Source organism: Oncorhynchus keta, chromosome 29 (assembly GCF_023373465.1).
Source record: "Oncorhynchus keta strain PuntledgeMale-10-30-2019 chromosome 29, Oket_V2, whole genome shotgun sequence".
NCBI lineage: Eukaryota > Metazoa > Chordata > Actinopteri > Salmoniformes > Salmonidae > Oncorhynchus > Oncorhynchus keta.
In genome coordinates this window covers 2,776,678-2,790,831 of record NC_068449.1, presented here as the reverse complement: position 1 = coordinate 2,790,831, position 14,154 = coordinate 2,776,678, and the positions used below count along the sequence as shown (strand labels likewise).

At 48.2% G+C, this 14,154-nt stretch overlaps 1 protein-coding gene across 4 annotated transcripts in view; it reads left to right on the top strand.

The window, feature by feature from the left end:
* Positions 1 to 845: 845 nt before the first annotated feature.
* LOC118379849 (E3 ubiquitin-protein ligase TRIM9) overlaps positions 846 to 14,154 on the top strand; it is a 139,836-nt gene continuing 126,527 nt past the window's right edge. For all 4 annotated transcript variants that reach the window (XM_052485635.1, XM_052485634.1, XM_052485633.1 and 1 more), the window contains exon 1: positions 846 to 1,789. In XM_052485635.1, coding sequence (XP_052341595.1) covers positions 953 to 1,789 — 837 coding nt within the window. In that variant the 5' untranslated portion in view covers positions 846 to 952. The remainder of the gene's footprint in view (positions 1,790 to 14,154) is intronic.

Here is a 14,154-nt window from a genome sequence, read left to right as displayed (position 1 = left end):
TCATTTACAAGTTCTATTATTTTAGAATCAACGGCTATTTACCATTATGGATGTACCAATCTCAGATTGTCCGCTATTAAAGGAGTGTAAATCCCCTCCTCTCAAGACCCCCCCCCCCCTCTCCTGCTCTTATAGATCCCGTCTGGGTTGCCATGGAAGCCTTAGAAATGGCTGGTGCTATTTGAGCGGAGAGATGGAGAGGTCTGGTGCCTCCGGCTCTGCTGTAACGCCTAGAGCATTCTACAGCATTTCCTTCTACTGTGGGTAGACAAGGTGTTGGTCTCCATTGTGATGTTAATTATGTCATCAACAGAAGAGGAACTTGTTTTTTTGTTTTTGTTTTTGACGAGACATGAATCCTCCTTCAATAAAACACGCAGAGTAGTTGAGATATAGAAAGAGAGAACTGAATAGAATATAATACTATTAGAATATAATATAATTCATGGAAAATTACTTGTTGATGAACATGTCCCACATGCAAAATATAATGTGCAATATAGAATGTGCAATATAGAATGTGCCATATAGAATGTGCATTATTGGTTGATGCTCATAGTGTAATAGCCTATACTGTTTTAAAATTGCGTGTTGTGTTTCCAATCAATATCAATTAGAGGATCGTTCGTGCAAGGCGCTATTATCGTCATATGGAAATGTTGTGGTCGTAGCTGACGTCTGATTGGACAATAACCATTACACTGACAGCTGCCTTGTCCAATAACTGCTCTGGATTCACCTGCATTTGCAATACCGTTTGTCTATTGGTCAGAAAGTGCGTTGTCTTGGACAGTTTGCAGGATATCGTCGCCTACTTACTTCCAAGGATGCATTTACGGTGGTGATGCTAAAAGATAAGTCCGCTGTCTGTGCGCAATAGCATTTTGAGTTATCACATATAGCTAATTTTCTGTAATTGAGAGATACTATTTCACTACGAAGAGAATTTAAAATGGATGAGATGGAGGAAGAATTAAAATGCCCTGTCTGCGGATCGTTTTTCCGGGAGCCGATCATTCTACCGTGCTCCCACAACATCTGCCTGGCTTGCGCTCGGAATATCCTAGTGCAGACCCCGGACGCTGAATCTCCGCAGAGTAGCGGTGCTTCTGGCTCGGGAGTCTCCGACTATGATTACCTGGATCTCGATAAGATGAGCTTGTACAGCGAGGCGGACAGTGGATACGGTTCGTATGGTGGCTTCGTTAGTGCCCCGACCACCCCTTGCCAGAAATCTCCAAACGGGGTGCGTGTTTTCCCCCCTGCCGTCCTCCAACCCCCTTCTCAGCACCACTTGCTTGGACACCCAGGTTCCCTACCTCCAATCCCACGCAACTCCTGCCTCACATGCCCGCAGTGTCATCGCAGCCTCATCTTGGACGAGAGGGGGCTCCGCGGGTTTGCCAAGAACCGGGTGCTGGAAGGGGTCGTGGACCGCTACCAGCAGAGCAAAACAGCCGCACTCAAGTGTCAGCTCTGCGAGAAGAGTCCCAAAGAGGCCACTGTGATGTGCGAGCAATGTGATGTGTTCTACTGTGACCCTTGTCGCTTGAGGTGCCACCCTCCCCGAGGTCCGCTAGCCAAGCATCGCCTCGTACCCCCGGCACAGGGCCGTATAAGCCGTCGGACAAGTCCCCGGAAGATCTCTACCTGTACGGAGCACGAACTGGAGAACCTGAGCATGTACTGTGTTCAGTGCAAGATGCCGGTGTGTTACCAGTGTTTAGAGGAAGGGAAGCACGGGACACACGAAGTCAAGGCTCTAGGAGCTATGTGGAAACTACACAAGGTAGGTAGGGTCACGTGTTCCAAATCGTTACATTTATACCTCTATTTTTCCAATGTCATAACGCGCGCATAAACTCACCAATTACAGTCCTTAAATGTGTCCCTATTAATTTCGTTCGTTGATGCAATTGTGGAAACGAATAGCGTGTAGGCTATTCTACACGTTAATATAAGCGTAACTTTTAAGTTCCAAGTTGAATTGATTGTGTGTGAAAACAATTTGATTAAATAAGATTAAATATTGTGTTAATAATAGCCTAAAATCTATTACATGTTTTGCTCACTTCAGTCTCAGTAAGTGGACTGTTGGGATGAGCTTCTATCCTTTATCTGCTCCAAGGTTGTCAGTAAATCCCCTTGGGCAAGACTGTGGCAAAATCACATTTGACAAGAGGCGCTCCCGTCCGTCTCCCGAGTATAATAAATTGTCGAGGGGCCAGACGCAGAGTCATAGGGTTCTTGTTGAGAGAGGACCAGCAGCGGTATTGCTGCGTCACAGGGAAAGCTACCATCCCCTTTTCTGTAACCCTGTAAAGTTTGGACCCGTTTCGATTATTAAATGTGACGTATGAGAAATACATTATACTGTGGCTTAGGAATAGGTGACATAGGCTTGCTTCCCAATTGGCACCCAATACCCTCTATAGTGCACGACTTTTGACAAGGGCCCGCACTATATTATGGTAATATCGGAACATTATAAGGGAATTTTTTATTTTACTTAACTAGGCAAGTCAGTTAAGAACAAACTCTTATTTTCAATGACAGCCTAGGAACAGTGGGTTAACTGCCTGTTCAGGGTAGAACGACAGACACCTTGTCAGCTCGGGGGTTTGAACTTGCAACCTTCCGGTTACTAGTCCAATGCTCTAACCACTAGGCTACCCCCCGCCCCTACACTCTAACCACTAGGCTACCCTGCCTCCTCTACACTCTAACCACTAGGCTACCCTGCCGCCTCTACACTCTAACCACTAGGCTACCCTACCTCCTCTACACTCTAACCACTAGGCTACCCTACCTCCTCTACACCCTAACCACTAGGCTACCCTACCTCCTCTACAATCTAACCACTAGGCTACCCTGCCTCCTCTACACTCTAACCACTAGACAAATGCATGACCCACATATTTCCCTCAGATTACACAGATCCACAAAGAATTAGAAAACAAATCAAATTTTGATGAACTCACATATCTAGTGTGCCATCACAGCAGCAAGATCTGTGACCTGTTGCCACAAGAAAAGGGCAACCAGTGAAGAACAAACACCAGTATAAATACAACCCATATTTATTTATTTGGCCTTTTAACTATTTGCACATCATTACAACACTGTATATAGACATAATATTTTTATTTTATTTAACTAGGCAAGTCAGTTAAGAACAAACTTATTTACAATGAGGGCCTAGGAACAGCGGGTTAACTGCCTTGTTCAGGGGCAGAACGACAGATTTGTACCTTGTCAGCTCAGGGGTTCTGCAACCTTCGGTTACTAGTCCAGCGCTCTAACCACTAGGCTACCCTGCCACCCCTCCACTCTAACCGCTAGGCTACCCTGCCTCCTCTACACTCTAACCGCTAGGCTACCCTGCCACCCTCCTCTAACCACTAGGCTACCCTGCCAACTCTAACCACTAGGCTACCCTGCCACCCCTCCACTCTAACCACTAGGCTACCCTGCCTCCTCTACACTCTAACCACTAGGCTACCCTGCCACCCCTCCCTCTAACCACTAGGCTAACCACTAGGCTACCCTACCTCCTCTACACTCTAACCACTAGGCTACCCTGCCACCTCTACACTCTAACCACTAGGCTACCCTGCCACCCTCCACCTAACCACTCTACCCTGCCTCCTCTACACTCTAACCCACTAGGCTAACCACTAGGCTACCCTGCCTCCTCTACACTCTAACCACTAGGCTACCCTACCTCCTCTACACTCTAACCACTAGGCTACCCTACCTCCTCTACACTCTAACCACTAGGCTACCCTACCTCCTCTACACTCTAACCACTAGGCTACCCTACCTCCTCTACACTCTAACCACTAGGCTACCCTGCCTCCTCTACACTCTAACCACTAGGCTACCCTACCTCCTCTACACTCTAACCACTAGGCTACCCTACCTCCTCTACACTCTAACCACTAGGCTACCCTACCTCCTCTACACTCTAACCACTAGGCTACCCTACCTCCTCTACACTCTAACCACTAGGCTACCCTGCCGGAATAGGGTGCCGTGTAGGACAGAAGCTTGGTGTTTCTATCTCCATACTCAAGTATTTTCTGGTCCCCTTCACATTCTCAGCTGTTCAACGTGCCTATATATATATATACAGTTCTCCCTCTATAAGCCTCATATATATAAAATATATATATGCAACCTCAGATATATATAATATATATATGAGGCTTATATATATATTTAAAGCCTCATAATATATATAAAACCTCATAATATATATAAAGCCTCTGGTCTCGCATTACTGTGTTTCAGTGGGCTACAGATGGTCTCACATGGCTGTGTTTCAGTGGGCTACAGATGGTCTCGCATGGCTGTGTTTCAGTGGGCTACAGATGGTCTCGCATGGCTGTGTTTCAGTGGGCTACAGATGGTCTCGCATGGCTGTGTTTCAGTGGGCTACAGATGGTCTCGCATGGCTGTGTTTCAGTGGGCTACAGATGGTCTCGCATGGCTGTGTTTCAGTGGGCTACAGATGGTCTCGCATGGCTGTGTTTCAGTGGGCTACAGATGGTCTCGCATGGCTGTGTTTCAGTGGGCTACAGATGGTCTCGCATGGCTGTGTTTCAGTGGGCTACAGATGGTCTCGCATGGCTGTGTTTCAGTGGGCTACAGATGGTCTCGCATGGCTGTGTTTCAGTGGGCTACAGATGGTCTCGCATGGCTGTGTTTCAGTGGGCTACAGATGGTCTCGCATGGCTGTGTTTCAGTGGGCTACAGATGGTCTCGCATGGCTGTGTTTCAGTGGGCTACAGATGGTCTCGCATGGCTGTGTTTCAGTGGGCTACAGATGGTCTCGCATGGCTGTGTTTCAGTGGGCTACAGATGGTCTCGCATGGCTGTGTTTCAGTGGGCTACAGATGGTCTCGCATGGCTGTGTTTCAGTGGGCTACAGATGGTCTCGCATGGCTGTGTTTCAGTGGGCTACAGATGGTCTCGCATGGCTGTGTTTCAGTGGGCTACAGATGGTCTCGCATGGCTGTGTTTCAGTGGGCTACAGATGTCAAGCCCACTTTAGAGAATCTGAGTTGTCATGGGCAACACATACACACACTCTCCCAGCTCTACTCTCCCTCCCAGCGCTCTCTCCCTCTCTGCTCTCTCTCTCCCTCCCAGTTCTCTCTCTCCCACCCAGCTCTCTCTCATAGTTCTCTCTCCCAGTTCTCTCTCTCCCACCCAACTCTCTCTCTCCCTACCAGCTCTCTCCCCCTTCCAGCACCCAGTGTGTCATTCTATGAGTAGGAGGAGAGGGCCTGATATAGCAACCATCCCCAGCCTACACACTACCCCCCCCCACACACACACACACACACATTCTCTCTACAGATATCATGCATAACAACGTGTATGCTTGAACTGCAGCACAAATACACAGACATATTGTGCACAGTGAAGTGAAAACTAGTAAAACAATGTGAGATCAAACAAAACAAATCTATGAAAGGACAAAAATACAGAGGGGAGGAGGAAAGAGAGAGAGGAGGAGGGAGAGGAGGAGAGGGGGGAGGAGGAGGAGGAGAGGGGGAGAGAGAGGAGGGGGGGGTGAGGGGGAGAGAGGAGGAGGGGGGAGAGGAAAGAGAGAGAGGAGGAGGGAGATGAGGAGAGGGGGGAGGAGAGGAGGAGGAGAAGAGAGGGAGAGAGAGGAGGAGAGGGGGAGGGAGAGGAGAGAGGGGGAGGGAGAGGAGGAGGAGGAGGGGGAGAGAGAGGAGGAGAGGGGGAGGGAGAGGAGGAGAGGGGGAGGAGAGGAGGAGGAGGAGAGGGAGGAGAGAGGAGGAGGAGATGAGGAGAGGGGGAGGAGAGGAGGAGGAGAAGAGAGGGGAGAGAGAGGAGGAGGGGAAGAGGGAGGAGGAGGAGAGGGGGAGGAGAGGAGGAGGAGGAGAGGGGGAGAGAGAGGAGGAGAGGGGGAGGAGAGGAGGAGGGGGAGGAGAGGAGGAGGAGGAGAGGGGGAGGAGAGGAGGAGGAGAGGGGGAGAGGAGGAGGAGGAGAGGGGGGAGAGAGGAGGAGGAGGAGAGGGGGAGGGAGAGGAGGAGAGGGGAGAGGAGAGGAGAAGGAGGAGGGGGGAGAGAGAGGAGGAGAGGAGGAGGAAAGAGAGAGAGGGGGAGGGAGAGGAGGAGAGAGAGGGGGAGGAGAGGAGGAGGAGGAGAGGGGGAGAGAGAGGAGGGAGGGGGGGAGGAGGAGAGTGGGGAAGAGAGAGAGAGGGGGAGGGGAGGAGAGAGGGGGAGGGGGAGAGGAGGAGAGGGGAGAGAGAGAGTGGGGGAGAGAGAGAGAGGGGGAGGGGGAGAGAGAGAGAGGAGGAGGGGGAGGGAGAGGGAGAGAGAGGAGGAGGGGGGAGGGAGAGGAGGAGAGGGGGAGAGAGAGGAGGGGAGAGAGAGAGAGAGTCTCTCAGCTTCCCTATCAAATCTAAAAATGTCAAGCAGACAACCTAACAAAGTTAATAACAATGACAAATGGTTTGATGAAGAATGCAAAAACCTCAGAAAGAAAAAGAGAAACCTGTCCAACCAAAAACATAGAGACCCTGGAAAACCTGAGTCTACGCCTTCACAATGGTGAATCACTAAAACAATACAGAAATACACTACGGAAACAGAAGGAACAGCATGTCAGAAATCAGCTCAATGTAATTGAAGAATTCATAGACTCTAACCACCTCTGGAAAAATTGGAAAACTCTAAACAAACAACGACACGAAGGCAGACATGGCTCTCAAGAGAAGAAAGGCTATGTGCTCACTGCCCACAAAATGAGGTGGAAACTGAGCTGCACTTCCTAACCTCCTGACAAACACATGACCTTATTAGAGACACATATTTCCCTCAGATTACACAGATCCACAAAGAATTAGAAAACAAATCAAATTTTGATGAACTCACATATCTAGTGTGCCATCACAGCAGCAAGATCTGTGACCTGTTGCCACAAGAAAAGGGCAACCAGTGAAGAACAAACACCAGTATAAATACAACCCATATTTATTTATTTGGCCTTTTAACTATTTGCACATCATTATAACACTGTATATAGACATAATATTTTTATTTTATTTAACTAGGCAAGTCAGTTAAGAACAAATTCTTATTTTCAATGACGGCCTAGGAACAGTGGGTTAACTGCCTGTTCAGGGGCAGAACGACAGATTAGTACCTTGTCGGCTCAGGGGTTCTTGGGTTGCAACCTTCCGGTTACTAGTCCAGCGCTCTAACCACTAGGCTACCTTACCACCTCTACACTCTAACCACTAGGCTACCCTGCCACCCCTCCACTCTAACCACTAGGCTACCTTACCACCTCTACACTCTAACCACTAGGCTACCCTACCTCCTCTACACTCTGACCACGAGGCTACCCTGCCTCCTCTACACTCTAACCACTAAGCTACCCTGCCACCCCTCCACTCTAACCACTAGGCTACCCTGCCACCCCTCCACTCTAACCACTAGGCTACCCTGCCACCCCTCCACTCTAACCACTAGGCTACCCTGCCACCCCTCCACTCTAACCACTAGGCTACCCTGCCACCCCTCCACTCTAACCACTAGGCTACCCTGCCACCCCTCCACTCTAACCACTAGGCTACCCTGCCACCCCTCCACTCTAACCACTAGGCTACCCTGCCACCCTGACATTTGTAATGTCTTTATTCTTTTGGAACTTTTGTGAGTGTAATGTTTACTGTTCATTTCTATTCACTTAAATTGAAAATGAGAGAGACAGAGGGGGGGAGAGAGAGACGGTAAGGGAGAGGGAGGGGAGGGAGGGAGGGGGGGAGAAGGGGAGCGAGAGGGGGGCAGAGAGAGGAAGAGGGAGGAAGAGGGAGGGAGAGCTGGCAGGCCTGGTAGATATGGATGGGCAGCTTTCAGACCCAACAGGCATTCCTGGGGCCTTCCTGACTGAACACCCTCGAGGACAGACAGACAGGAGGCGTTTCCATTGGCACTTGGATACACTCACAGTGTCACAAACACTGATAGTTATACGACAACACACACTGACACTAAAACACACACACACACACACACACACACACACACACACACACACACACACACACACACACACACACACACACACACACACACACACACACACACACACACACACACACACACACACACACACACACACACACACACACACACACACACACACACACACACACACACACACACACACACACACACACGCGGTTCTGCTTAAGCGACATAAAAACCCTTTTTGGGAATTCAGTGTAATGTAAAAGGCAAAACACACCACCCCCAAAAAAAAAAAAAAAAAATGCTCTCACACAATCAAATAATACACATGGAGAGTACGTAGCTCCGTTTTGTATCGTCAAAACTGTGACTATATTCTGTTTCTACAGACAGCATAGTTTTAAATGAAGCCTCTCAAATCAATAGGTCAATATAAGCAACCGGGAGAGAGTCAGGTATATACAACAGCAAACCAATCTGTGGGTAAAGCGACGCTGTGACTCGAACCCAACAAGCCATGGCTTCCCCTATAGGAACAGACAACAACCCAACAAGCCATGGCTTCCCTTAAAGGAACAGACAACAACCCAACAAGCCATGGCTTCCCTTAAAGGAACAGACAACAACCCAACAAGCCATGGCTTCCCTTAAAGGAACAGACAACAACCCAACAAGCCATGGCTTCCCTTAAAGGAACAGACAAGGACCAACCCAACAAGCCATGGCTTCCCTTAAAGGAACAGACAACAACCCAACAAGCCATGGCTTCCCTTAAAGGAAACGACAAGGAACAACCCAACAAGCCATGGCTTCCCTTAAAGGAACAGACAACAACCCAACAAGCCATGGCTTCCCTTAAAGGAAACGACAAGGAACAACCCAACAAGCCATGGCTTCCCTTAAAGGAACAGACAACAACCCAACAAGCCATGGCTTCCCTTAAAGGAAACGACAAGGAACAACCCAACAAGCCATGGCTTCCCTTAAAGGAACAGACAACAACCCAACAAGCCATGGCTTCCCTTAAAGGAACAGACAACAACCCAACAAGCCATGGCTTCCCCTAAAGGAAACGACAACAACCCAACAAGCCATGGCTTCCCTTAAAGGAAACGACAACAACCCAACAAGCCATGGCTTCCCTTAAAGGAACAGACAACAACCCAACAAGCCATGGCTTCCCTTAAAGGAAACGACAAGGAACAACCCAACAAGCCATGGCTTCCCTTAAAGGAAACGACAACAACCCAACAAGCCATGGCTTCCCTTAAAGGAACAGACAACAACCCAACAAGCCATGGCTTCCCTTAAAGGAAACGACAACAACCCAACAAGCCATGGCTTCCCTTAAAGGAACAGACAACAACCCAACAAGCCATGGCTTCCCTTAAAGGAAACGACAACAACCCAACAAGCCATGGCTTCCCTTAAAGGAAACGACAACAACCCAACAAGCCATGGCTTCCCTTAAAGGAAACGACAACAACCCAACAAGCCATGGCTTCCCCTATAGGAAACGACAACAACCCAACAAGCCATGGCTTCCCTTAAAGGAACAGACAACAACCCAACAAGCCATGGCTTCCCTTAAAGGAAACGACAACAACCCAACAAGCCATGGCTTCCCTTAAAGGAAACGACAAGGAACAACCCAACAAGCCATGGCTTCCCTTAAAGGAAAAGACAACAACCCAACAAGCCATGGCTTCCCTTAAAGGAAACGACAACAACCCAACAAGCCATGGCTTCCCTTAAAGGAACAGACAAGGACCAACCCAACAAGCCATGGCTTCCCTTAAAGGAAAAGACAAGGACCAACCCAACAAGCCATGGCTTCCCTTAAAGGAAACGACAAGGAACAACCCAACAAGCCATGGCTTCCCTTAAAGGAACAGACAACAACCCAACAAGCCATGGCTTCCCTTAAAGGAACAGACAACAACCCAACAAGCCATGGCTTCCCTTAAAGGAAACGACAACAACCCAACAAGCCATGGCTTCCCTTAAAGGAAACGACAACAACCCAACAAGCCATGGCTTCCCTTAAAGGAACAGACAAGGAACAACCCAACAAGCCATGGCTTCCCTTAAAGGAACAGAGAACAACCCAACAAGCCATGGCTTCCCTTAAAGGAAACGACAAGGACCAACCCAACAAGCCATGGCTTCCCTTAAAGGAAACGACAACAACCCAACAAGCCATGGCTTCCCTTAAAGGAAACGACAACAACCCAACAAGCCATGGCTTCCCTTAAAGGAAACGACAACAACCCAACAAGCCATGGCTTCCCTTAAAGGAAACGACAACAACCCAACAAGCCATGGCTTCCCTTAAAGGAAAAGACAAGGAACAACCCAACAAGCCATGGCTTCCCTTAAAGGAACAGACAACAACCCAACAAGCCATGGCTTCCCTTAAAGGAAACGACAACAACCCAACAAGCCATGGCTTCCCTTAAAGGAAACGACAACAACCCAACAAGCCATGGCTTCCCTTAAAGGAAACGACAAGGAACAACCCAACAAGCCATGGCTTCCCTTAAAGGAAACGACAACAACCCAACAAGCCATGGCTTCCCTTAAAGGAAAAGACAAGGACCAACCCAACAAGCCATGGCTTCCCTTAAAGGAAAAGACAACAACCCAACAAGCCATGGCTTCCCTTAAAGGAAACGACAACAACCCAACAAGCCATGGCTTCCCTTAAAGGAACAGACAACAACCCAACAAGCCATGGCTTCCCTTAAAGGAAAAGACAACAACCCAACAAGCCATGGCTTCCCTTAAAGGAAAAGACAACAACCCAACAAGCCAAGGCTTCCCTTAAAGGAAACGACAACAACCCAACAAGCCATGGCTTCCCTTAAAGGAAACGACAACAACCCAACAAGCCATGGCTTCCCTTAAAGGAAAAGACAAGGACCAACCCAACAAGCCATGGCTTCCCTTAAAGGAAAAGACAAGGAACAACCCAACAAGCCATGGCTTCCCTTAAAGGAAAAGACAAGGACCAACCCAACAAGCCATGGCTTCCCTTAAAGGAAAAGACAAGGACCAACCCAACAAGCCATGGCTTCCCCTATAGGAAACGACAACAACCCAACAAGCCATGGCTTCCCTTAAAGGAAACGACAACAACCCAACAAGCCATGGCTTCCCTTAAAGGAAACGACAACAACCCAACAAGCCATGGCTTCCCTTAAAGGAACAGACAACAACCCAACAAGCCATGGCTTCCCTTAAAGGAAACGACAACAACCCAACAAGCCATGGCTTCCCTTAAAGGAAACGACAACAACCCAACAAGCCATGGCTTCCCTTAAAGGAACAGACAACAACCCAACAAGCCATGGCTTCCCTTAAAGGAAACGACAAGGAACAACCCAACAAGCCATGGCTTCCCTTAAAGGAAACGACAACAACCCAACAAGCCATGGCTTCCCTTAAAGGAAACGACAACAACCCAACAAGCCATGGCTTCCCTTAAAGGAAACGACAAGGAACAACCCAACAAGCCATGGCTTCCCTTAAAGGAAAAGACAAGGAACAACCCAACAAGCCATGGCTTCCCTTAAAGGAAACGACAACAACCCAACAAGCCATGGCTTCCCTTAAAGGAAAAGACAAGGAACAACCCAACAAGCCATGGCTTCCCTTAAAGGAACAGACAAGGAACAACCCAGCAAGCCATGGCTTCCCTTAAAGGAAACGACAACAACCCAACAAGCCATGGCTTCCCTTAAAGGAAACGACAACAACCCAACAAGCCATGGCTTCCCTTAAAGGAAAAGACAAGGAACAACCCAACAAGCCATGGCTTCCCTTAAAGGAACAGACAAGGAACAACCCAACAAGCCATGGCTTCCCTTAAAGGAAACGACAACAACCCAACAAGCCATGGCTTCCCTTAAAGGAAACGACAACAACCCAACAAGCCATGGCTTCCTTAAAGGAAACGACAACAACCCAACAAGCCATGGCTTCCCTAAAGGAACAGACAACAACCCAACAAGCCATGGCTACCCCTATAGGAACAGACAACAACCCAACAAGCCATGGCTAAAGGAACAGACAACAACCCAACAAGCCCTTAAAGGAACAGACAACAACCCAACAAGCCATGGCTTCCCTTAAAGGAAACGACAACAACCCAACAAGCCATGGCTTCCCTTAAAGGAACAGACAACAACCCAACAAGCCATGGCTTCCCTTAAAGGAAACGACAACAACCCAACAAGCCATGGCTTCCCTTAAAGGAAAAGACAAGGAACAACCCAACAAGCCATGGCTTCCCTTAAAGGAAAAGACAAGGAACAACCCAACAAGCCATGGCTTCCCTTAAAGGAAAAGACAAGGAACAACCCAACAAGCCATGGCTTCCCTTAAAGGAACAGACAAGGAACAACCCAACAAGCCATGGCTTCCCTTAAAGGAAACGACAAGGAACAACCCAACAAGCCATGGCTTCCTTAAAGGAACAGACAAGGAACAACCCAGCAAGCCATGGCTTCCCTTAAAGGAAACGACAACAACCCAACAAGCCATGGCTTCCCTTAAAGGAAACGACAACAACCCAACAAGCCATGGCTTCCCTTAAAGGAAAAGACAAGGAACAACCCAACAAGCCATGGCTTCCCTTAAAGGAACAGACAAGGAACAACCCAACAAGCCATGGCTTCCCTTAAAGGAAACGACAACAACCCAACAAGCCATGGCTTCCCTTAAAGGAAACGACAACAACCCAACAAGCCATGGCTTCCCTTAAAGGAAACGACAACAACCCAACAAGCCATGGCTTCCCCTAAAGGAACAGACAACAACCCAACAAGCCATGGCTACCCCTATAGGAACAGACAACAACCCAACAAGCCATGGCTTCCCTTAAAGGAACAGACAACAACCCAACAAGCCATGGCTTCCCTTAAAGGAAACGACAACAACCCAACAAGCCATGGCTTCCCTTAAAGGAACAGACAACAACCCAACAAGCCATGGCTTCCCTTAAAGGAAACGACAACAACCCAACAAGCCATGGCTTCCCTTAAAGGAAAAGACAAGGAACAACCCAACAAGCCATGGCTTCCCTTAAAGGAAAAGACAAGGAACAACCCAACAAGCCATGGCTTCCCTTAAAGGAAAAGACAAGGAACAACCCAACAAGCCATGGCTTCCCTTAAAGGAACAGACAAGGAACAACCCAACAAGCCATGGCTTCCCTTAAAGGAAACGACAAGGAACAACCCAACAAGCCATGGCTTCCCTTAAAGGAAAAGACAAGGACCAACCCAACAAGCCATGGCTTCCCTTAAAGGAAACGACAACAACCCAACAAGCCATGGCTTCCCTTAAAGGAAACGACAACAACCCAACAAGCCATGGCTTCCCTTAAAGGAAACGACAAGGACCAACCCAACAAGCCATGGCTTCCCTTAAAGGAAAAGACAAGGACCAACCCAACAAGCCATGGCTTCCCTTAAAGGAAACGACAACAACCCAACAAGCCATGGCTTCCCTTAAAGGAAAAGACAAGGAACAACCCAACAAGCCATGGCTTCCCTTAAAGGAAAAGACAAGGAACAACCCAACAAGCCATGGCTTCCCTTAAAGGAAAAGACAAGGAACAACCCAACAAGCCAAGGCTTCCCTTAAAGGAAAAGACAACAACCCAACAAGCCATGGCTTCCCTTAAAGGAACAGACAACAACCCAACAAGCCATGGCTTCCCTTAAAGGAAAAGACAAGGAACAACCCAACAAGCCATGGCTTCCCTTAAAGGAAACGACAACAACCCAACAAGCCATGGCTTCCCTTAAAGGAAACGACAACAACCCAACAAGCCATGGCTTCCCTTAAAGGAAAAGACAAGGAACCACTGAGAATAACCAGCAGCTAAAATAAATCCAGGATTAACATAGCTAAAATGTTCCCAAAACCTAAAACAAATAAACTGTTATCATCTGTTGTTTAAAACAAAAAGAAGGTAGATTTGCTCAAAAGGGAAGTGGAGTGTCAGATATGCAAATACAGTGGGCGGGGCGAGTGGATGAACAGGAAGTGCAAACTTTAGAAGATTAACTGGAGCAGGAAGAAAAAAACAGAATGGGACAAAACAAACATCAAATCAAAGTTTATTTGTCACCGA